This window comes from Anoplophora glabripennis, unplaced genomic scaffold (genome assembly GCF_000390285.2).
Source record: "Anoplophora glabripennis isolate ALB-LARVAE unplaced genomic scaffold, Agla_2.0 scaffold36, whole genome shotgun sequence".
Classification (NCBI taxonomy): domain Eukaryota; kingdom Metazoa; phylum Arthropoda; class Insecta; order Coleoptera; family Cerambycidae; genus Anoplophora; species Anoplophora glabripennis.
In genome coordinates, this window is record NW_019416310.1 from 231,781 (window position 1) to 255,636 (window position 23,856).

At 31.0% G+C, this 23,856-nt stretch overlaps 2 protein-coding genes across 2 annotated transcripts in view; both read left to right on the top strand.

Moving 5' to 3' along the window:
- The window catches only part of LOC108916068 (voltage-gated potassium channel subunit beta-2), a 48,983-nt gene that overhangs the window by 8,984 nt on the left and 16,143 nt on the right, over nt 1-23,856 (top strand). The window contains exons 3-5 of the mRNA XM_018722268.2: nt 11,201-11,442; nt 14,847-14,957; nt 15,733-15,829. Of these exons, the coding sequence (XP_018577784.1) occupies nt 11,201-11,442; nt 14,847-14,957; nt 15,733-15,829 (450 nt within the window). The remainder of the gene's footprint in view (nt 1-11,200; nt 11,443-14,846; nt 14,958-15,732; nt 15,830-23,856) is intronic.
- Nucleotides 2,960-5,023, top strand: LOC108916060 (leucine-rich repeats and immunoglobulin-like domains protein 1). The gene has a single exon (XM_018722257.1). It carries the CDS (start codon nt 3,183-3,185, stop codon nt 4,869-4,871), a length of 1,689 nt encoding a protein of 562 aa, XP_018577773.1. The 5' UTR covers nt 2,960-3,182; the 3' UTR covers nt 4,872-5,023.

Here is a 23,856-nt window from a genome sequence, read left to right on the forward strand (position 1 = left end):
GTGGCCATTTTAAAGGGGCATTATTTTCTCTACATATCCACCTGTTAGGATAGTAACCTGTAACGTAACTGGTCTTTTAATACTCTATTAACGAAAATTTTTGAAAGCCAATCTCTGCCGCTAAACGCCTTGTATTTACTTGAGAAATTTCTTCGACCTTTTCCAAAATTTGTTCTTCCAGCTGAATAGTTCCAGGATTTAATGTTACAGGTAAAAAAACGTCTTGTTTCCCGAAGGCGTCTTTCCGCATTAGCAAATGTTTTGTGATTTGGAATTCTTCGATTAGGAAATCTTTCAGCACATGTTTAAACAGTAGCACAACAATTTCCACAATAACAAAAATCTAATAACATATCAGTTTGTTCAGCAAAAGTATAAATTGCAATAAAAACAAATTAAGACAAAATTAGATCACACCTCGCTTGAGACTGAACATTTTAATTATTGTTATGAATTTGTTTCTTTGTTATATGGCACCTCGTACTAGACTGTTCTAATTACCTTAAACTGATTTTATATTATTTAGGTAATGTGTAAAAAATGTCAATTTTACTCGAAATTCATAAACGATATCAAAATTTTGTAAGAGGCAAAAAAATATTCTAAAATAGTGCTTATTTTTAAAAATATAAATTATGTCGTCATTGACGTACACACAAAAAGTTACGGGATAGCCAGTGGCGCACAGGCACTAGAAAGAGAACATTCTGTATATGTATTCTCACCAAATTCTATATTTACATTGCCCTTATATAAAAAAATATGTGTACCAAATCTAAGAAAAACAGTTTTGAAATTATTTGAAAAAAAACTAGGTTATCTGTTCTATATTTAGAAGGCTATATCTCAGTAGGCGTGCATTTTTGTATATAGGTAAGTTAAGCTAAAGAGTATTATTTTCATTCAAGGAACCTGTGGTCAAGCGTTGTCCATCCTTTTCAGGAACACGTAAACGACAAAAAGAAAATTTACTTAAGCCCTTAGCATAATGAAAGTTTATATGTATATACATACATACCACAAAAAAGTCTCTTGTAATGATTTTTCTGTAGATTATGATATATTTTGTTAAAATAATGTAAATTAAACAAATTATCATTTGCAAAGCAATAATTCCTAACGGACTTGTCATATTATGCCCTTAACCGCCGAGTGATTTATTGTTTATGATAAGTGATATAAAGACGAAGATCCTTGTTGCATATTGGTAGTAGCTGTCGATGTTAAAATCGGGTATACATTTATTCATGAACAAATGATGAATATTTCAAATCGGATAGGCTTTTTCTACTTTGTTTTCCCTGCTTCACAGACAAAACGAAATGAAAATTAATTCAAGTTGGAAAATTGAATTCAGTTGGTAATTCTACTTTGCAGATATCAGTGTTTTAATTCAAAAGGTTTATTCTTGTTGTTCTAAGTGTAACCTTAAATCAGTCAAATAAACAAGATGGGAGTCAACTTTCTTTAATTAGGTAAAGCAATTAAAAATAATAACTTTATTCTTTAAGAAATCAGGCGCAGGTACAGAGAATATTTAACTTTTTAATAATTATGTTCCAATAACAAAAATTATTTAGTCTTCAAAATTGATGTCTCGAAAATGAGCAAAGAAAAAATTAAAATTCAGATAAATGTATATGTAACATACAGTTTTGGTGTAATTATAGTTTTTTATTAACTTTTAAATATTTATTAGGTCATTCCAATTCCTCCAGATGGTTTGATTTAATCATCAATATCTTCGGTTTTACTGGAATAAAGATCAAGATATGTTGTCAATATACAGCTTGATGAAACTCATCTTGTTCGCGAGATGCAGAGATGAAGAAGAGAGTGACAAAGACAGAAGACTTTAGCAGTAGGGCTATAGATTCAGATAGAGAAATGAACCTTGGTATCAATTTATTAATATGATAAATAACAATTTATTTGTTATGACATCCGCCTACTTTATTTTTAAAAATTTTTGCTATTACCTCTTTAGTGATCGATGACGTATCTAATTTTTTTTACTAGAAAACTATCGGTTTTATCGAAAAATTACAAGAGGCAAAAAAAAGTTGCGCAATAAATCAGTCTTCTCAATAAATATTTTTAAATAAATAATTTGCTTAATATAAAAAATTTCTAATAAAATATTGCAATGGGGTTGACTGTTTCACTCCTTTATAAAGTACGCCAATGATCGAACAAATATTGAAAAGTTGTCTCTTTATTAGTAGGATGCTTATGCCAAGTTTCGTGTCTCCAGCATTCCTCATGTTATAGAAAAAAATTAAAATGTGAATTCAATCCCCTCCTTTAAGAGGATATATTTAGGTATTTTTAGTTCAATCCTCTTATTTTTGGCTCTACACTAACTGGTGCCATTTTTGCTACTTCATTTAAAAGCACCCTGTATATCTGAATACACACTTCATAGCTATCTCGATTATTACATAAAATATAAGAAAACTTGCTGGTATTTTTTATATTTCAATGAAATCAATATTTACCGGAAAATATAAAAAATGTGAAAGTGAAACGAAATTGGCTGACAGTTGTGACTTGACCATCTTCATTTTATTAGTAATGACAGAATGGAGTTACTGCAATAACTTTTCTATAATGACATGTTATTTGAACATTTTTTTAAATCATAGATAAGGAGATATTAGCAAAACTGCTTCTATAGTTTATATCAAATTTCATTGTAAAGTAGTACAGTAGCAACTAATGATACACATGTTTTTATATAGACACCTCATTTCCATGTTTCTAGAAATTTAAAGTAGATCTAGGGAAAATCCCCAAATATGGCATCACTGTTGAATACACCATTCAATCGTCCAACGCTGCCATGTGACCTCAAAACCCATTATGGCCCCACTCTGCTTCCTGCTTCAAACTGAGTCCGTCTAGTGTGATGTGTATATCGGGTTGCGTGTTCCATAAAGCACTCCCTAATACAATATTGAAGATAAACATACATTAAAATAATAAAAGATTCGGTAAACAGCATCAGTATCATTAAATTACTGATAAATATAATAAAAATTGATAAAGGAACGACTTCGTAGAAGACTAAATATAAGTGGCCCATAAACAATTTTTTATCTCTACTATACAGAAGCGAACGATTCGCACGTCATCGTACGGTGACTACTCTCGGTATCGTAGTGCAAATCGCTTCTGCAGTCATGTACCAAAACATTACCGTGCACAGTTCTTACACTCCAAACCTCGAGGATGAACCAGTGGTTGAGGAAAGAACATTTCCTAATTTTGACAGCCTGAAGGACTGCATATCAACTGGAATCAATTTTAATTATGTAAAAATAATCAACCAAAATCTACCGGTGTTGCACAAGAACTTTTTAACCGGACTGAAGATAAAGAAACTAGTGATAGAAGGATGCGGTATTACACACATCGAAGCAGGCGTCTTTGCTGCAACCGATACAAATTTTATAAATCTAACAAAGAACAAGTTACAAGGCATTAGTAAGGGCGTTTTTAACGATTTGCCGTTGAAAACATTATATTTAGACGGAAATGAAATTGAGTATATCGAAGAGGGCGCTTTCTTAAACACAAAGTTAATTAATTTGTCCTTGAGAAGAAACAAGCTACAAACGGTCAAGACAGGTGTGTTGTCTCCCATCAATGGATATGTCGATTTAAGTGAAAATCAAATAGCTGACATAGAAGCAAATGCTTTTAATAATTCAAGTCTGTCTTCCCTAGTTTTGAGCCGCAACAACTTGACAACAATAAAAAAATATTCCTTCTCTAACTTGTGTGTGGGATATTTAGATTTAAGTTACAACAAAATTACATACATAGAAGAAAATGCACTGGAGCCAATAGCAAATATATATGGCGTTAACTTGGAAAGTAATGAATTGAAAAATTATTACGTTTTTAATAATTTTCCATTGTACAGTATAAATCTCAATAACAATAATATTTCAAAACTAGAACGTGGATGTTTTAAAAAAGTATCGCTTCTGTATCTGTCTGACAACACTATCGATGCGATTGAAGATTATACTTTTGAAAATTTATCACTGAAACGGTTAGATTTGTCAATGAACCAAATAAGTCATCTAGGAGCTTATTCTTTCAAAGGTGTAAAAAACCTGGAGGTGTTGGAGTTGACTGGAAATAGGATAAAATCTATCGAGATTGATACTTTTAAAAATTTAAACATAAGACAACTTTACTTGGGAAGAAACCAAATCAAGATACTTGAACCTGGTACTTTCACCGAAACCAACGTACTAGAACTTTTTCTAGACAATAACAACATTACAGATATAAACAAAGGTATCTTCCAAAGTTCAAAATTAAATCTGCTGATACTTAACAACAACAATATAAAATATATCGAACCAGGATCCTTCGACGAACTATCTGAAATAAAGGTAATTGATTTAAGTAGAAATAAATTGGACGACATAAAGAAAAGGACGTTTAGCAGCCTACCATTTGAAAGGCTGAATTTTCAAGAAAATGAGATAGTCCACATTGATGAAGGAGCATTCGAGAACCTTTCATGTCTAACTGATTTGAATCTGGGGAAGAACAAATTGAAAAAAATTAACCAAGGTGTGTTTTGTAATCTAGAAAAATTGTTCGTGCTTTATCTAGAAGACAATATCGTAGAAAGTATTGATCCCCACGCATTTAAGAATCTTCCGAAACTTCAATACCTTTTACTTCAAAACAATCACTTGGCAATTGTCACAGAAAATATGTTCTGCAAATTACCTGAAAGTTTAAACTTAAATCTGGAATACAATGGAAATGTTTCAGTCAGCCCAGGTCTCTACGAAAAGTTTCCATCGGTGAAGGAAAACTTTTTAAATGACAATCCACAAAATTGAAATTTCTGTAGTAGAGAAAATATTTATATTTTGAATATATGTATAGTATGCAATTTGATATTGATTACTGTATATATGTAGTACAGACTAATTTTTTTTTATTATTCTGAAATTGTACACTGCGTTCTCAGTTTTTTAACTTTTGACTTACACCATCTTATAGCATTTACTTTTGATTATTATTAACTGATGTATAACGTATTAATGTCATTATTCAAAGATAATAATTTGTTCATAATGTTTAACAAGTTCAGTTGACTTTTGCGTTTTATATTTTTAATTTTACCATTACAATTATACAAGCATTATCTTTAATGATTTTTATGTACCTATATAATTTGTTGTATTAAATGTATTAATGAAACAAAATAAAAACATTTTATTAACTATAATTTTGAGAAATATTTCTACGAAACCACACCATCGTCTGTCTTTAACGTTTGTATTGACGTATCATCAAAATTTTGAGTTAAAATAAAATCCTTTAATTTACATAGGTACACTAATACAAACAATTAAGGGTCAAAAGAATTTCCGAAATTTTTCCGTTATTTTTGACAGACTGTATTTAGGTGAAAAATGGTCGTATCGGGAATTAAAAATTTTGAAGCTCTAAGATTCTAGTTTTAGATATGTCGGTCGAAAATTTTTAGGAGCTACGGTTATACCTAATACAAATCTCAGAAAGAACGCGACAAAAAAGTCCACGGGCTAGGATTTTTTTTTTTTCAGCTAAACCATTGCATGCACCAGATAGCTTGTTTATTCAGCTTCAATTTCCTTTTTTTTAAATTTCGATACGACCATTTTTCATCGAAATATCGGACTTTTAATGGAAAAGGATCCTTTTGAAAATTGAAGGGCAGTTTCTAAAAGTTGATGAAAAAAATTTTTTTCAGAGAAGAAAAAACTTGGAAACTTTGGAAAAAACTGTTTTTTAAGTGATTACAGACTGCACAAAAATTTATTAGAAATTTGTCTCAAAAAACGGTATGAATCGGGGTCGAAATCTATTTTGGGTCATCAACTTTAATTTTCATTTAATTCAAAGTTGACGAACAGAACCATAGGACCGAAAAGCCGAATCATGCTGGAAACAATTACAGATTTTGTTTTCTTCAATGTCAAATTTCGAAAATTTTTTCAAAAATTTTTCGATTTTTTTTTCCATCAATTTAAACGTTATTTGCGGTAAAAATGTGAAAAATCCTTAAAAAAAAAGTGACTAGATCGAGATGAAACTTCACAGGGTTCTTCTGGATATATCGAACGTAAAAGTCATGCTTAACGTTAGTCATTTCGTGAATATTTTTAATTTATTCGTTAATTTTCTAAAAAATAATAAATTACCCCTTTTTCCTGTTTTTTAAAATTCGTGTAAAAATGAAAAAAAAATTTCTACCGAAAATTTGCGGCAGCATGTTATATGAAATTTATTCCAGTTTTCGAAACTGCCCTTCAATTCTCTGTACGACTATTTGTCGCCGAGATATGGATGTTTTAAGACAAAAGGATCCTTTTTCATTAAAAGCCCAATATTTCGATAAAAAACGAATGAATCGAAATATAAAAAAAGGAGATTAAAGTTGAATAAACAAGCTATCTGCAATGGCAACTGAAAAAAAAATTTCCAAAGTCGTGGACTCGGAAATAAAAATTTGCAAAATTTTTTTGTCGCGCTATTTCTTAAAATTGCTTTATAACCGTAGCTCCTAAAAACTAGAATATTAGAGCTTCAAAATGCTTTTTTTTAATTCCCGATACGACCATTTTTCACCTAAATACAGACTGTCAAAAATCACGGGAAAATGTCGGAAATTCTTTTGACGCTTTTATTGTTTGCATTAGTGTATTTAAAAAACAACATATTCGTTTTGATTTTGAAAAATAAAATTCTAACACACCATTCATTCTAATTATTTGGTGATGGTGAAAATCTTCATATACGAGTATAAATAATTAGAATGAATTATACAGTTTTAAAATAGTTATTATATATTATAACATACAAAAGAAAAAATAATATATTTAAACTTGAGGTATGACATTTGTCTCTAGATACGAAAGGAAAGAAGAAAAAGTATCGAACATAATAAAATCGGAAAAAGTATTTTTCCCTTGTAAGAGATGTGGTATTTTTACATCTGTGTTATGGATCGTATAGTTAAGTCTAATAAAAATAGATAAAAGCCGTTTCTCCAACTCAAAAAAAAAACATTATAAGGGACTCAAAAAATACATTATTTCAACCATTAACAATTCACATTTATTTTTTTAATTAAAATTTCATGGATATGCAGTACTGTCAGAAACATAATTCTCATTATGTTTTTACTTTATATATTATTAATAATTACAGCATTGTGTAACGAGTGATAATCACTTTGGAACTTTTCAAGCGCCCCAGGTAAACAATTTCAGTACTACTGCGCAGATAGGAACACTTGTCTCGGAGTTGCAGAAAGTAATTTTCAGTTTTGTGGTGCAATTCTTTGTGTAGCGATTCCAACATTGCACCAAAATGTTATTATGTTCAGGCCTTACATCTCAAATGTCGAGAACGGCGAATATACAGGAATTACGAAAAGAACAATTTCCAATTTTGACAGACCGATGAATTACTGTCAATTGAAATAGATTTTAAGTATGTAAAAATAATCGGCCAAAATCTGCCAGTGTTATACAAAAACTTTTTAATTGGGCTAAAAATTAGTGGTGGAAGAATGCAATATTGCTCATATACAGGGTGATTCAATCATAATATCATAATTAATTTTAACCACGTATTCGGAAGGCCTAATCAAGACAGAAAATCGAAAAAAAAAAAATCTGGGCCTTATTAAAAATAAGTAAATTACCCCTTAACGCGACGCCCTACTTCGCAACAGGGAACGCGCCGGCTGGCGGACTACAAAGCGTTCGAACGTTGAAGCGAAACAGCTGATTTCCTCAGTCGTCTTGAATTTTGCAATTGGTTTCAAAATCAAACTGCAGTGGACCCCAACTTTATTACCTAAGGGCTATGGACAAATAAGTTATTTTAGCCGTACTAGCGTTTAAATAGGTAGCTACCATCATACTACTCTGAAAATCAATAAGTCACTGCATACTACAAATTGAATAATTAATATTAAAAACTCTTATTCAGTTATAAAACATAGTGAGAATGTTAACATTTTGTCGTTCACTACAGACTAAAAACGCAGTAAAGGCTAGGTTAGTGACCAAATACGGTAGGTTCACTGTCGATAAACGTTTGCCAGCGGTCAGGAGCAGTCCGAAAAGGTATTTAAATAATTATTTGAAATTATTTTTTTTAGTATAAATATGCATGACATTATGATTGAGTCACCCTGTAGAAGCAGGAGTGTTTGCTGGAACAGATATGAATTCTATAAATCTGACAAATAACAAATGGCAAGGCGTTATTAACGGCTTTTAACGACCTACTATTGCAAATACGAGTATTTTACTCAAAACGGAAACAAAATCTAGTACCTTTTTCGAGGTACCTTTTTAAATACAAATTTAATTACTTTGTCGTTGAGGAAAAATAAGCTACATATGATCAATGCAGGAGTATTTCCTTACGTCAAGGGATTTGGTATAGAACTAATTCCAGTCTATCTTCCCTAGTTTTGCGCCGGAACAACTTAACAACAGTAACAAATATTTCTCCTCTGACTAAGCTGTAGGATATCTAGATTATGTTGCAACAAAATGAAATAGTGAAAAATTTATTGGAATCAATAACAAATTTACATGGTGCTAACATAGAAAGTAATTAGTTGAAAAATTATTGCTACTGAAAGTTTTTAATAATTTTCTATTGTACAAGCCATTCGACAACTTAAGCGCAAGGCAGCTCTATTTTGAATGAAACCAAATCGATTTACTTCACCAAAGTCAATCAACTACAGGTTTTTTTTCTAAATGATAATAACAACATTACAGATTTAAACAACAATATAAATTATATCTAACCAGGTTTCTTCGACAAACTATCTGAAATAAAAATGATAGATTGCCATTTGAAAAACTGAATGTTGAAGGAAATGATATAGACCACAACGATGATAGAGCATTTGAGAACCTTTCATATGATTTGGATCTTAGGAACAACAAACTGAAGAAAATTAACCTTTTGTAATTCGCAAAAATTATTCGTACTTTATCTGTAGAAGAATTACAACACCCTTTCATTCAAGATAATCAACACACGAGTGTCAATGAAAATATGTTCAGGAATTTGCCTGAATCTTGAATGTAATGAATATGTTTCAGTCAATCCAAATTTCTATGAAATGTTGCCAACGGGAAGGAGTAATATTAATATATTTATAATGTTAATATTATAAGAGAAGTATTTAGTAATTTAAGATATTTTTACCTATAGATATATCCACACATACAGGGTGATTTACAACTTATCCAAAAAAATTTGGGAATAGATGCGGCATGAAAAATGGAGTCAATATTGTAAAAAATAAATTTGTAAAATCCTTATAGTTTCTGAGAATAAAATTATTGAAGTTATAGCACATTAAACCACTACATAGCTGGACAACTGTAGTCTCTAGCGTCATTCGCAATACGAGCGTGACTCCTAATACTGAAATCCGTCGTTGCGGTAGTTTTTACCTGTTATATGTGTTATTTACATCAGTTTTTTAGTAGTTAGTGTCAAAAATGGCTTGCGTGTATAGCAACTCAGAGTTGATGGATATCGTTTTAATTTATGGTGAAGCAAGACAACATTTGTATTATGGTGAAGTATTTGTGTTATGGTGAAGCAAGACATCATTTGTGTTAGTTCGTAGAAAGTGAGTAATACGGACCCAAATGTGTTTACACGTGAGTGGATAAAATTTTGAACAATTACAACAGCATCGGGTATGTCAAATGATTTTATTATTTAAAAATAAAAATTAATTTTATTAATAATTAATAAAGGCAAAAGCATTTGAATTTGCCGATATAAAATAGGTGCGATAAAATTTTATTTACATATTTCTTTCCTTGCGAAAGTTTTTGTCCGTTTTTATCACGCCGCCATACCGGTCGCATTGTACGAGGTCAGGTTTTACAGTGTACCAGTTTCCAGTGCCGTGCAGAAGTGTATTTTTAAATCAATTTCGAACTGACCTTTTTGATTTTTTCTTTACAAAATTGTATTTGTGAGGGTCCCCTGTACATCCAGAATTTTTTTTTTTTTTGGATAAGTTCTGAATCACCCTGTATATATAGCACAGACCAATACAATTTTTTAAATGCTGAAATTTAAGATTTAATTCTGATATTCTTCCAAATTAATACGTTGAGCTCATACATTTCTTGAACGGACACTTATTTTATCGCATATCATCTATAAAATTCAGTTGATTCCTACTTTTCGTATCTTTTATACTAAAATTATAACTGAAATATGTATATCTATTTACCAATCAATTAGCAAAAAATTCCGCCTAAACATTTCCCCCATATTTTTTTATGTATTGCACCGATCGAATGTTATTTAGTTTAATATAACATACAATTTAACATGGGGTAAATATTCACATTTAACAACTGCTAATATGCTTCTGCTAAATTTGCCTAATTCACTAAATTCTCTAGCCCAAACAAGGCTACGTTAAATAAAAAACTTAATAGGGTCACGTTAATTACCATGTTAAAAAAAGACGATTAACCCTATCAAAATCAGATTTCTCATGCATTCACTAATACTATTAGCCGAATCTGATAATCAATAATACCTACATTAGCTCTAGAAAATGGTTATTTTTTTAGAATTATAAAATAAAATATTAATATTTTCAGGGTTATTGTAATCCTTTATATGTATTGTACGTATATTATGTAAATCATGACTTTTTGATATCAATTACTAATTAGCTTAATGTCACCATGGTTGTGACTATTGCCAAATATTTGTATTAATAATAAAAAACTGAAAGAAGGAACATTAAAGGGCAAATTCCTTTTGAAATTGTTTTGTAGAATTTTTTCCTACATGGTATCTACGATGAATTTCAGAAAAATACGTAATTATTGTAAATTATCAACGAGGTTTCGAATCCAGAACTAGTAGTCACCTGCAGAGTCCGAAAAAGCAGTGCACCAGACAAGCTGACTGAAAATCGAAATTTTCAACGAACTTTCGAATCCAAATTCCCCAAGCTTTTATCCAGCCTGTCCCACACATCTCATTGACTTCATATTTGGTTAGAATAATGCATAATTAATAAAAACGCGTTTACCGTTCTGTGTTTGAAGATATCAAGGGTGAATTTTATCATAAAGGTCTATTCCCACTGTTATCTTTTCAGGTGTCGAGCACCGATAGCGAGCCTTGACTGTATGGAAGAGTTCAGCGCCGGAAGCGCATTGAGCGCGCTCGCGGAACGTCCGGGCGAAGGGGGCATAACTAAGGAGCAGCTGCTGTTGAGTGGTCTATCTCATTCCGTACCCGCAGCACCTCTTCAATTGGCTCGGCAAACTTCCGTCACGCCGGGACTGAGGTACAGAAACTTGGGGAAGAGTGGACTTCGGGTATCGAACATAGGATTAGGTGAGTGAGTGGGACTTAATTCGAGACCTCTTGTACAAGATTCCATTTAATTAATGTTCAGGCTGGGTGTTGCCACGTCATTGGTTTAGACTTCTTGACATCTCGTGAGACACATCTCCCTCTTCTTCAAAAAACCTCCGCAAATGAAGGTTAAGTCCTCTAGCCGACAAAAAGAGATTAATAAAATATGGGACAAATGTTAATGAAAACTTGTCTACATAGAACTCAGACCGTTGAATATACAATGCGTCCCACGATTGTGTTGTAAAGAAGAATGTTTGTTTATTTGTAAAATTATGAGGAAATGTCATTCCTTATAAAAATTACTGCTTGTACTTAAACTCTTAAAAGTGTTCCTTACTACGTTTTTGATATTATCTAAATGGTATTCAATTATTTTAAGAATTTAAAGGTGACAAGGAAATTATACAAACTGTTTTAAAAAACGAGGAAAGTCATTAAAATATTGTTAGGAAATCCAAGAAGGTCGTAAATGTACGATCCCAGTTATTTTGCCAAAAGAATTAGTCACCTCATTTCATATCAGTAAGATGCTTTGGATACACGATTCCCGTAATTACGTGAAAAACTAATTAACAAATAGTAATTAATTAAAATCCATTGAATTCCTATCGGGATTTCAGAAAACTCAACAATCCATTAATGATGGATTGTTGAGTTTAGAATAAGAAGTGGATCTTATTTGTGGAAAGGCGAAATGGGCTAAATTGACTATTAGACGCCTTCATTATAGCCATCCTTGTCTATCACATGGATTTCTATGGCTTACTTTATCGCTCTCACGTAACTCTATCGCATGGATTTCTATGGCTTACTTTATCGCTCTCACGTAACTTCTGATAGACCATCGGTACTTTCCTACACTGTATAGGTATACGAATACGAAGAAATCTTCTAGGCTGTTATCTCATCTTTCATCTTTTCAGTACAAAAAATAGTAAGAATTCATAAATGGGTGGTGGATAAAAAGATGGATCTAGAACTCTGCAACACGAATTATGCCATGAAAATGACGTTTTTAAGCATTTTGATCCATTTTCCGTTTTTGAATAAAATTGGACCAGCTTGTCTGACTCTATGATGATAAATTGGTATTAAACGAGTGAAAAATCATACGTCTAGTGAGCTGGTAGAATAATTTGATTTTTTATAACTTACGTTGATCGTAAATTTGTGGATTTTGACCTGTTTTTTGAATTTTCCCGAAAACTCAGACCCGTTGGGCCAAATCTGAAGGCAGATTCGGATTCAGCGGAAAAAAAATACATGGAAATCCATGGGTCTGAATACCAGATCCGATCCTTTTTTTGTGGGGCTGTGTTATGATTATGAACACCAAAAAAGTAGTTAGATTTTTTGGACATTCAATACCAGCAAGATTTTTTTTACACGATATTGATAAACGCTTGTATTGGTCGTTAACAATTTTGGACTCCACCAATCAAGTTCACAATATCAATAATATAAGCTTTGAAGAATATAATTTAGAAGACTTTGGTTAATATTTAATAAAAAAATGGAAATTCCGTTTGAAAATAAAGTTCCGTTTTCATAATACAGGAATTTTCACTTCTTTCATTTAATTAAGCAAAAGGAGGCACAAATTTGCTTCTAAAAGCAGTGATTTTGTTAAGAGAGACATTTTCTAGGCCTGCTGTTTTAGTCATGGGATGAGATTGTTTTACTGACTTCCTCTAGTATTATACACTTTCTGATAAAATTTACAAAATGTTTTTAAGACATGCTGACAAACTGAAACATGAGATATAAAGTGCATTTTAAGTAAAAAGATTCCTACGAGCAAAGGTCATAAAATACTTAGAAAAAAAGTTGCATGTTGATATAGGTGTATTGCAAAACAACACATTTTTCAAAATAACCAAAAAAGTCTTATCAAAATTCAGTGTAAGTCTGTAAATTGTCGATAATAATAAATAATCTCTTGGAGGAATAATGTCTCCTCATTCACATTGGTGGAAATATAAGGGATCATACATGGGTTTTTTTTTTCTTAAAAAATTGTCACGGACATCTTTGTTTATTGTTTTTTAAAGGAGCATTTTCAGATGCACAAAAAACGTATTGTTCGATATCAACCACCAGATATCAACAATCAACATCGTTTCCAAAAAAATTTATTTCCACTTTTCTTATAAATGGTACAGATTTTATGTATTTTAAAATGTTCTTTCAAAAATATATATTATTTTACTGAAAATTCCTTATACATTTTCATATTATGATAAAGGCAACTGAAAACTACTTAATCCTGTAACAGAAGACAAAAATTTAAAAAAAACAGATTGTAAGACCTCATTTAAAGTCCATTTAAAATGGCAGGATTTTCTATTCACATTTGCAAACTGAATAAGAATAACGCAGGGCTATTTTAGGAACAGTTGACCTTGACCAAGCCGAAATTTGGTGCCGATAAAAGCGTTTATTTAAAAGATTTGTCTCATGGAGAAAGTTCAGTGCTGTCAATTCCAAGTAAATTACAATGAATTGGACAAAATATTTAATTATATATCCGATAGAAAAAGTTCTTTTATGGACGAAGTTGACGAGGTCATAAAATTTCTGGTTTTGCTCTAGATGCATTATTAAATATTCCCGTCGACCTCATTAATTTGGCTTACCTTCATCAAACAATGTCCTTGTGTAGTATGATTTTTTGGACGTCTTCTTTTAAGTACCTACCTGATATGACCTGACTGAATATAAAGTGACAATTCTCGTCAATATCCGGAAATGAAATCATGAAACTGCATTTAGTAAAGGCAACGGAATAACTATATTTAGGTCTTGTTTATTCTTGCATAGGTACCACTTTAAACTAGGTACCATAACATCTGAAATAAGCCTTTTCTGAAAGTCTTGAAATTGCAACTGGTCAATGTCCGTTTTATTTGGAAAAGCTAGTTTAAAAATTTATTTACTTTTTTCAAATTCTGCGTATCGATATACAGGTTCGGAAAGTCCCTATGGTACATCGGCCGTCACGTGAGAGCGATAAAGTAAGTCATAGAGATCAGCCCGACAAAGATGGTTACATTGAAGACGTTTCATAATCTGAATAGTCAGTCCCACTTCTAACCCGAAACGGGCGGTGACTATTCAGATTATGAAACGTCTTCACTATAGCCATCCTTGTCTATCGCACGGATTCTTTTTACTTTGCTTTGTCGCTCTCATGTAAAAGCAGATGGACCATGTGGATTTTCCAGCCCTGTAGAGTGTTCCATTGTAATCAGTTCCACCACTACCATCTAAAATTTATCTTTCGGAATTCGATAAATTTATTGATTTGCTTATTTATTTTAAAATGTTAACTGGACTGGACTTTTGAACAATTAATTTGTACTGGAAATTTCTTTCGACAGGAACTTGGCCCACATTCAGTCCAAACGTAACCGAAGAACAGGCTGAGCAGATAATAGTTTTGGCTGTGGAAAGTGGGATCAACGTGTTTGACTTGTCTGAAGCACATTCAGGTGGGTAAAAAGCAATTTTTCCGGTAAAATCCGCATAAAAACACCAATGGAAGATTTATTAATAACCGCTACATTAAAAATATAGAATAATGTTAAATATACATTGCAAATTTTGAATATATGATGGAATGAATCATTTTCGTAGCTTATCTCAGACTAGACTGTTTTGCTACCATTTGTGCATGATTTTCTTAATAATACAGATAGCAAAGCTGCATGTGTGACTGTAGATATTATTAAATACATTTATTGCTTGTTTGAAGTCCAGAGATTTGCAAGACATAGATATTTTACTTATTCTTTAAAAATTTTTAACATACCATAATTTTTTAGAATAGCCTGTTATTGAATTGTTTGTTTGAGCATAAATCCAAAGAGAAATGTTTTCATTTAATCGATTGAAGAAAGAAGCATTTCTCTAGTCCTGCTTATCTTTCTTTTCCATATTGTAGAGACCCATCCATTTTGAGAGTGGAATCATGACTAAGACCATATAAAGTTTCAAACGAAAATCAGTTTAATTTCTCCTTAATTTACACTTAAAACATATCCAGAAACAAACCTTGTTTGAAAAATTTAAATATACATTCTCAACACGTTCAAGAAAAACTTAAATCGTCCTATTTGTAACGAAATCCTATGTTTCCACACGATTCCAATTAGTGAGACTTTATTTTCATCAATCCACCAAAACACCTGAGTAATTAATGAAAATGTCCTGTTCCATCGATCAGAGAACACGACTGGCAATGTAAAAGCCGTATTTTGTTCGCAGGAACTAGAGCGGAAGTCGAGCTAGGAAGGATTCTGGTGAGGAGGGGGTGGAAGAGAACCAGCTACATCGTTACCACCAAAATCTACTGGAGCACCAGGTATGTTCCACTGTTTACTTATACTAAATGGATTCGTGATTCGTGATTACATTTAGTGAAATAATTTGCGGTTGTCTGCTAAGGTGAACCTATGAGCGAAGCAAAATGCGAAAAATCGATGTAATTTCAAAGTTTCACGGTCAATACCATATTTGGATGTAGAATTTTCTGCTCTTTCCATTTCCAAAGTTACAATTAATTTGTTACATTTAAAATAAATAGTAATAAATTTGTTAAGAAGAACATATTAAATGTTGAAAAAGGATTGGTTTTATGTGTTTCTTAATTGGCATGGTGTTCTAAAGATAAAATCATCGACCACCTTGTACATGTTCACCAACTTAAAATTACATTTTTAAATTAAGTTTACGTCTGCAAAATGCAGTACTTCAGGGTCTCTTAAATCTTTCGTGGAATTCAGCCAGGAGCCCTAAACATAACCAGTCGACACTGACTAATACTTCAAAAACGTGCACATACATTGTTTCATCTCATTTTTCTATTAAGGGAAATATTACTTTTTACTTGATTGAATGTGACACAGAAAGTTCACCAAGTAAGACCCATGTTTCTGAAACTGTAACAAAAAAGTGATTTTATAAACATACATATATTGATTCTAGAACACGAGGTATATATATATATACAGGCATATTTTTTACAAAGTAGGTAACACGTCTTTGTCCAACGTAATATATTGTATGTAACACATAATTTGTTATTTATCCGGCCTTATACTCTGTTTAATATGTCCTGCTGTAACTCTCCTGGGTCCGGGTCCAGGTACAAATTCCTTTTGAAGATTTGTCGCACCCTCAAAGTACAAAGGTCACAAAATTTTCTACTTGCTATCCTTGCGAGTGACATGTGGGTCGTGAAAAGGCAAAAAGCCTACGAGTTTAACCTTACCTGAGAGGATAATATACATAACAGTATTTCATAATTACCTTGAGAGGAAGGATAATATAAAAGGACTTTTAAGTATAGCAATTTCTCTTTTTAGACCAGGGCGGATCTGTTTTGAGGTGGATGTGAGAGGGGGGCAAGCAAATTTTTTCTGGATTACCTTCAGTACAGCTCACATAATAAAAGTGTAGATCCCTAGATCTGGACGAGGTCCGGAACATTTGCAGAATTGCAAAAATGTTTAAAAATTTTAAAAAATACCTATTTTATCTGAGATTTTTATTTATATCTTAGAACCTATGCATTTTGGAAGAATATTGAAGAGGAAAAAAAGTTTTAGAATTGAATTGTGCACAATATACTGGAAGTAAAAAATGTTTAAATTTATTACCGACGTTGCAAAATAACAATAATTGATGAAGAATAGGCAAAATAACCAAGTTTTTTCGATAATTTTTTTAAAATATTTTAATTGCTCTGAGGGCATTCTAATTTTGGTAAAAAAAAATTTAGAGCATAATAAAACAACACACCGAAATTCATTAAAATCGGTTCTATAGTTTTCAAAATAATTTTTTGAAAAAAATTTTGAAAAAAAATTTTCCAATTTAAAAATATTGCAGTCTCAAATACAGCATCTAGATACTTGAAAATTTTTTCACGCAGAAAAGACCGCTCAACCTTTCAAACGGTTTTTGATAAATTGAAATCGGTTGATTAAGCCGGCCACAATTTTTTATTTTTAAACAATTAGATTACATTTATCAATTTGCAATTTAGTTTTTTTCAAAAATTGTAATTTTAAAGTACTATTTTTGCTTAATTTTATCTATATTTAACAAAAAATAATAATTTCCAAATAAAAAAAAATATTTTTAATTTAAATTATAACTAAATATATTCATATTCAGTGTTGAAATACAATTGAAACAATTCATTCATTTCATTGAAAAAAAATGTAATAGCATAGGGTAAAATATACAGTATATTTAATGTATAAATAATAAACTTTGTTTATAACAAAATATGTGCAAATTAGACAGTTGGCATTACGATATTCGAATTTCTTGGCTCGCGAGATATCGGATTGAAAAAAAGATCGAAATTGGTTCATTAGAAGCCGAAATAATGCAATTTTTTTCGTATTTTGAACCTTGGAATTCAGTCTGGGAGCGAACGCCCCCTCCCCCATTTTTCGGGTTTTGAGTTACTTTTCGCGCGAGCGAGCGGCAGCTTTTCCGATGATTTATTATTGCCTATAGCTTAAAACTCGGAAAAACGAAGCCACTGGATCAAAAATTATTGTTGAATTGTTTATAAATTCAGGGCAAATGCGGATAAACTTTGACCGCTTATATCTCGAGAACCAATAAATGGAATTTCCGAGTACTTTAAAATTATAATTTAAAAATAAAACTAAATTTTAAATTGATAAATGTAATCTAATTGTTTAAAAATAAAAAGAAGTGTTAATTTTAAAAATTACAATTTTTCAAAAACCATTTGAGTAGAGCGGTCTTTTCTATGTGAACAAATTTTCAAATATCTAGATGCTTTATTTGAGGCTGTGCAACATTTTGAAAATTCGAAAATTTTTTTCAAAATTTTTTTTAAAATTTTGCGAAAACTATCAAACCGATTTTAAAGAAATTTGGTGTGTTATTTTATTATACTCTAAAGTTTTTTTTACCAAAATTTTTTAAATACAAGTTTAGTATAGTTTTATAATAATTGAAATTTGGCTTCGACTATTTCAATGTTAATTAGAGAACTAATTAAACGAGGATATTCTAGCACAACTTCACTATTTTAGCAATAACTTGAAAACGAAAAAAGATATCGACCTCCAGTTTGTATATTAAGTGGTCTATCAAGCCGCGAAAAAAAACCTTATTGTTGAATTTAATTTTTTTTAGTAAACGGAGACAATTACAAAATTTTTCTGTTTTGCGTTGTCTACAGTTGCGCAGGAAAATAATATTTTTATTCCCATATCATAAAAATAAATTTTATTTATAAGATAAGATGAAGCGTCGTTTCTTGAAAACGATTAAGGCATTTATAAGTTACGACAATTTAACAATTTCAGGATGGCTTTCTTTATACTGGTCTTGCTATGGTAATAACAAAAAAAAAGTCCAAACGAAACAGTGTGTCTAAAAAGTGTATCTTCAACTTAGGTTATATAAGCGAAAAAACGACAATTTTCTGTAACACTATGCCCTTGCGCTAAATTACAAACTTGAAAATATTTTAAATCAATTTCTTTTGGCCGTATTTCTTAATTTATTTTTTACCCCATAATCGTAGCACGTCTAGTTTCCTATATACAGCCGCTCCGTACCATTATGTACCCTGTAGATAAATTAAACATCCAAGAATCTTATGTGAAGGAAAATATAGCAGAACTTCACAACAATCAAGATTGTTATACTAAAAATATTAAAATATGTTATTCCAAATATTACCCTCTCAATGATAGTAGATATAGCAAGTGCAAAGTTATAACAAGTTCTCTGCTTATTCTTCGATAACCCATATACCAACCGCAAGATGTCAAGAGCAAAAGTTTCCGCGTGCCACATTTTAGTTGTGCACTAAATCATCAAAGGAAGTCTCCATAGCAAAGCACAACTCTTGGAGTGTGCCTTGTTTATGTTAAAATTACAAAGTAAATGTCTCACTTTGGCTTAATAGAACTTGTTTCTGTTATAATCGCCTACTAGGTATATAAAGTCCATATGTTATATAATATGTACATTCTGTAACAATACACATAAGAAGCAAGTGTTTCAGAATAAATAATATTCTAACTCAAGAGTGAGAATTATTAAAAATGATTTCGAAATTATTACATTCGCTAATGGTTGTGGTAAAAAGTAATTTCTATTCTATTCTATGACAAACAAAAAGTTTTATGAAATCGGTATACATATTTTGATCCTCCAGAATTGATATGGTAATTTAATTTCAAAATTTTTGTTGTGGCAAATCAGAAATCAAAAATATATAGTCGTTATTTAAACTCTATAAAATAACTTATAATTTTTGTTTACTCGTATTAATTACCGTCATAACTTAGAATGACTATAAAACTGTTCATTTTAGCTGTATTTATTCCTGTATTATCTAGCTTCGTGGGGTACAATATCCTCTTACGATTCCTCGGTTGATATACTTAGGACCTTATCCTTAAAAACCGCCCCATTCTATTTTAGAAATGTGAGACTGAGGGTTGGTTTATCAGAATGTTGCAGAATCATAAAAAGTAAAAATTGCCAAAACTGTTGAAATAATAGAGTAGATATAAAGGATGACTATGATTACATCCGCACTAATCCACATTCTTCTCTAATTTCTCTACGAACTTTATAATACAAATACTAACTATTATACAAGGTGTAAGGAGGTAAACATGTTTCTGGAGATAATTCCTCGGACCATTTTAAGAAGAAACGTTCAGAGAAACGTACCTATGTTCTAAAGATTTTGTGTGTTGAAGTTGAACTTTTTGAAAAATATAATTTTTACACAAATATCTCTGGGTATACAGGGCAATCCTTAAGTACATTCCCACAATAAACAAAGTAAATCCTCAATTCATTAAAAAAAAAAAAAAATTTCAACATTTTCTCCAAGATCTGAAATTTTCCCGGAAAAGATAATTTATTGGAACTTGATACACTATAAAACTTCCTAGGATGTAGGATGAATTTTTTATCTATCAAATAACTTTTTTATATCATCGTAGGGAGTGGTGGTATATAGGGTATATAGGTAAATAAGTGCGACTAATTTCAGGGGGTGATTCTACATGAGAAAATAATGGCAGTTTGCTTATAAACGTATGTCCGCAAATGATTCGTTTTCCGAGATATGGGGTGTCAAAGTTTTTCTTAAAAACTGACGATTTAATTTATTGCTCTGAAACCGGTCGAGATATGCAAATGAAATTTTGGTGGGTTTTAAGAGGTAGTTATTGCGCATTTTTTGACACGCAATTAAGAATTTTATGTTCATCATTGGCGTGCGTACGGGTAATAATCTCAATTTTTTATAGAAAAAAACTGAGATATTAAAAATTAAAAATAATTTTTGAATTCCTCGTTCAGTTTGTGACAAAAAATCTCTCTTGCCCTTTCTTCGTATTGGGCGCCGTTTTGATGCAAAAAAATAAAACATGTTACCGCGTATTTTTTATTTCTTTAATACATTATCAAGAACTATCTACTACAATAACATTAAACCAGAACAATAACAGAAAATAACACTAATAAAATTTTGAAAAGGCGCAAAGCTACAACAAATGTTCAAAATGACCTCCCTCAGACGTGCCACAAGATTCAACTCTTCGCCTCATTGATTGTCGTATTCGCGCAAATATTCCTGGTATATTTCTTATTGTCTCACAGCCGACTATAATTCGATAATGTGTCTAAGTGATGAGGTACATTAATATTAAAATGGGTTGGTGCACCATTATGCAACACCAACACCTATGGTGTGTCTCAGCTGTAGAGGAATTTCTCAAAGAAGACAAAAGAAGAATGTCTCCAAAGGAGAGAGGATTCAGTGATTCAAGTCCGATGATCTAGAGGGCTATGGTAGATTGATATTTTCTGCGCTTGTACCTATCCATCTATTTGGATATTCCCAAATTATTATACCAAAATAGTAGTTCTCTGTCATGTATAAACTGTAAAAGGTATAGCACGTTAAATAGTACAACCTCAAGGAGGCAGTTGATTTTCAATAAAATATTGGGTATGTGATAATCTTAACAGAAGATAAAATGACCAAATAACGCAATCTCCCATAATACCCATCCAAATGATCAATAACAACTGATGTTTATAATTAAGTAGAAAATTTTGTATACAATTACAGGAAATAATTTATTATTATTAATATTANTCAGAAATATGGCATTCTCCAAAATATCGTGGATAAGGCCTTTTCCTAAAAATGATGAATTAATAATAATAATAATAATAAAAGTTAACTATTTCTCTCCAAATTTTAAAGAATATTAGTGCAAATTTTTCTCTATAAGTATGTTGGCAACATAAAAAATAATTTGTTAGGTCAGAGATGAAGCTTTCTAAGAACTACAATAGTGTACAGAATTACAGTAAATTATTTCTTCGAGTTCCTGTTATATAGGCAGAAAACTTTTTTCTAAAATTGAATACCCTGCAAGTCGGAAACTAGACCACAAAACCACAAAATTTTTTAGAATTATCTAAGGAATCGCCCATTTTATTATCGGAACCTACTTCCATCTAGAGGATATTTCTCATGATTAGATATTCTCAAAGGGTACTACTGATAGTTGATAACGTGAACCATGTGTCCCTAGGACATACATTGGGGGATTTCCTAATTTGTAACAATAAGACATACCTCAGAAAAATATCCTGTGCCTCCCATACTATTCAAGCATCCTTAGCCTGCATCATTAGACAGCATATAGTCCAAACAATATGTTTCTGGGACAAACTGGCATCATCCGACTGTTCATTAGATAGCGTATAATCCAAATCATATGTTCTTGGGACATACTACAGAATATTTGGGGGATATCAGATTTTGTAACATGGCATATTCTTTAAAAACTATACATAACCAGAACCCTTTCAGTGCTGGGACACAGTGAGGGAGATTTGGGTTCCCCTTAGGACGGTCATCCTTTGGATGCGTTTTCGTCTGAATTGGATTCGTCAGAAATCAGTTAAACCTATTGAAGGTCGTACTGTGTGTAAATTCATTCCTGCGAATTCGAAATGCCGAAACAAATAGGATTGTTCGCAATTGTTCTGACGAACCGAAGAAATTTTTTCTATCTACACACATAAAAATAATTGTTTAATTCAATGCAGTAAAATTTAAACTAAACAAATAACATCTTCCCATATCCGCAATGCAAACATGTATTTGAACAAAGAATATTATTTCTTTAAAATATTTATTTCAATTAAGTAATAAACGCTTCACATGAAAAATATTTACGTATTGAAATAATATAGTACATATTATTGACTCAAATATTTCATTGGTTTAGAGAAAACATTTGTAATTTTATTTTAAATATACTATAAAATTAATATAACATTACATTTGTTCTAACAAAACAAAATATATGTTTGAAAGAAAATTATTGTTTTTTAAATATAAATAAATGGTTTTATTTGATATGAGACTATAACTTTCCTGAATTAAATAAAATAGTTCTTTGGAATAAAAATTTGGAACTTTTTTAGGAAAGATAGGGTAAGGTTAAAATAAAAGTATGAGTATGTTTGAATGGAATGTATTTTTTCTTAAATAAACGTATACACAAAACATTACAAATATAAGAAATAATTTTAAGAATTAATGTTCCTTAGCTGTTTATGTATAAAATAACATTCACAAAAATATAAATAATTTTTCCGAGACAGTGTGAAATACGGTAGGTTTAACTGTTCCTAAAGTTTTAATGTCTACCGTTACAAAATTTTCAGAGATCTTCACAGAATAAGCACTATGATGCAAATCATAATTTAAGGTAATTAATAAATAGAAATGAAAACAAATTATTGTATTGTTGTCTTCATTAATAATGATGTTTTCTATTATACCGAAAGAAGGATTAGGATACCTAATAAAACACAAGACTTGATTTTGTAAAAAATACCATTAATTTTTAACCATGGCACGCAAAAACTTGAAGATGAAATTTCTGAATTAGATGGAAGGATAACGTCTCCTTTTATTAAATTTTGAATTGGTCCATGTTCAAACGTGTCTATTAGTCCTTTTGTGATAAAATTCTATACGATAATTTAAGCTGCGTCCGCATACAAAGTGAAAAATGTACATTTTTTCTACATGTAATAAGGGTAGCTAAATATTTTAAATCTTTATGTTTTACTTCGTATCTAATGGAGCTAACATGTATTACAGGTCCAATTTTCTTTATTATATTTGGGTAGTGAAGCAAAAAATTAAATTTAGGCTTTAAATTTTCTTTAAATAGTTTTAAACACATTAGGTGATGGTCTTCAATAAGACATTTTAAAAAATCAATGGATTCATCATTAAAGATAGACAAAAATAACATTTCGGTTATTTCTAATAAA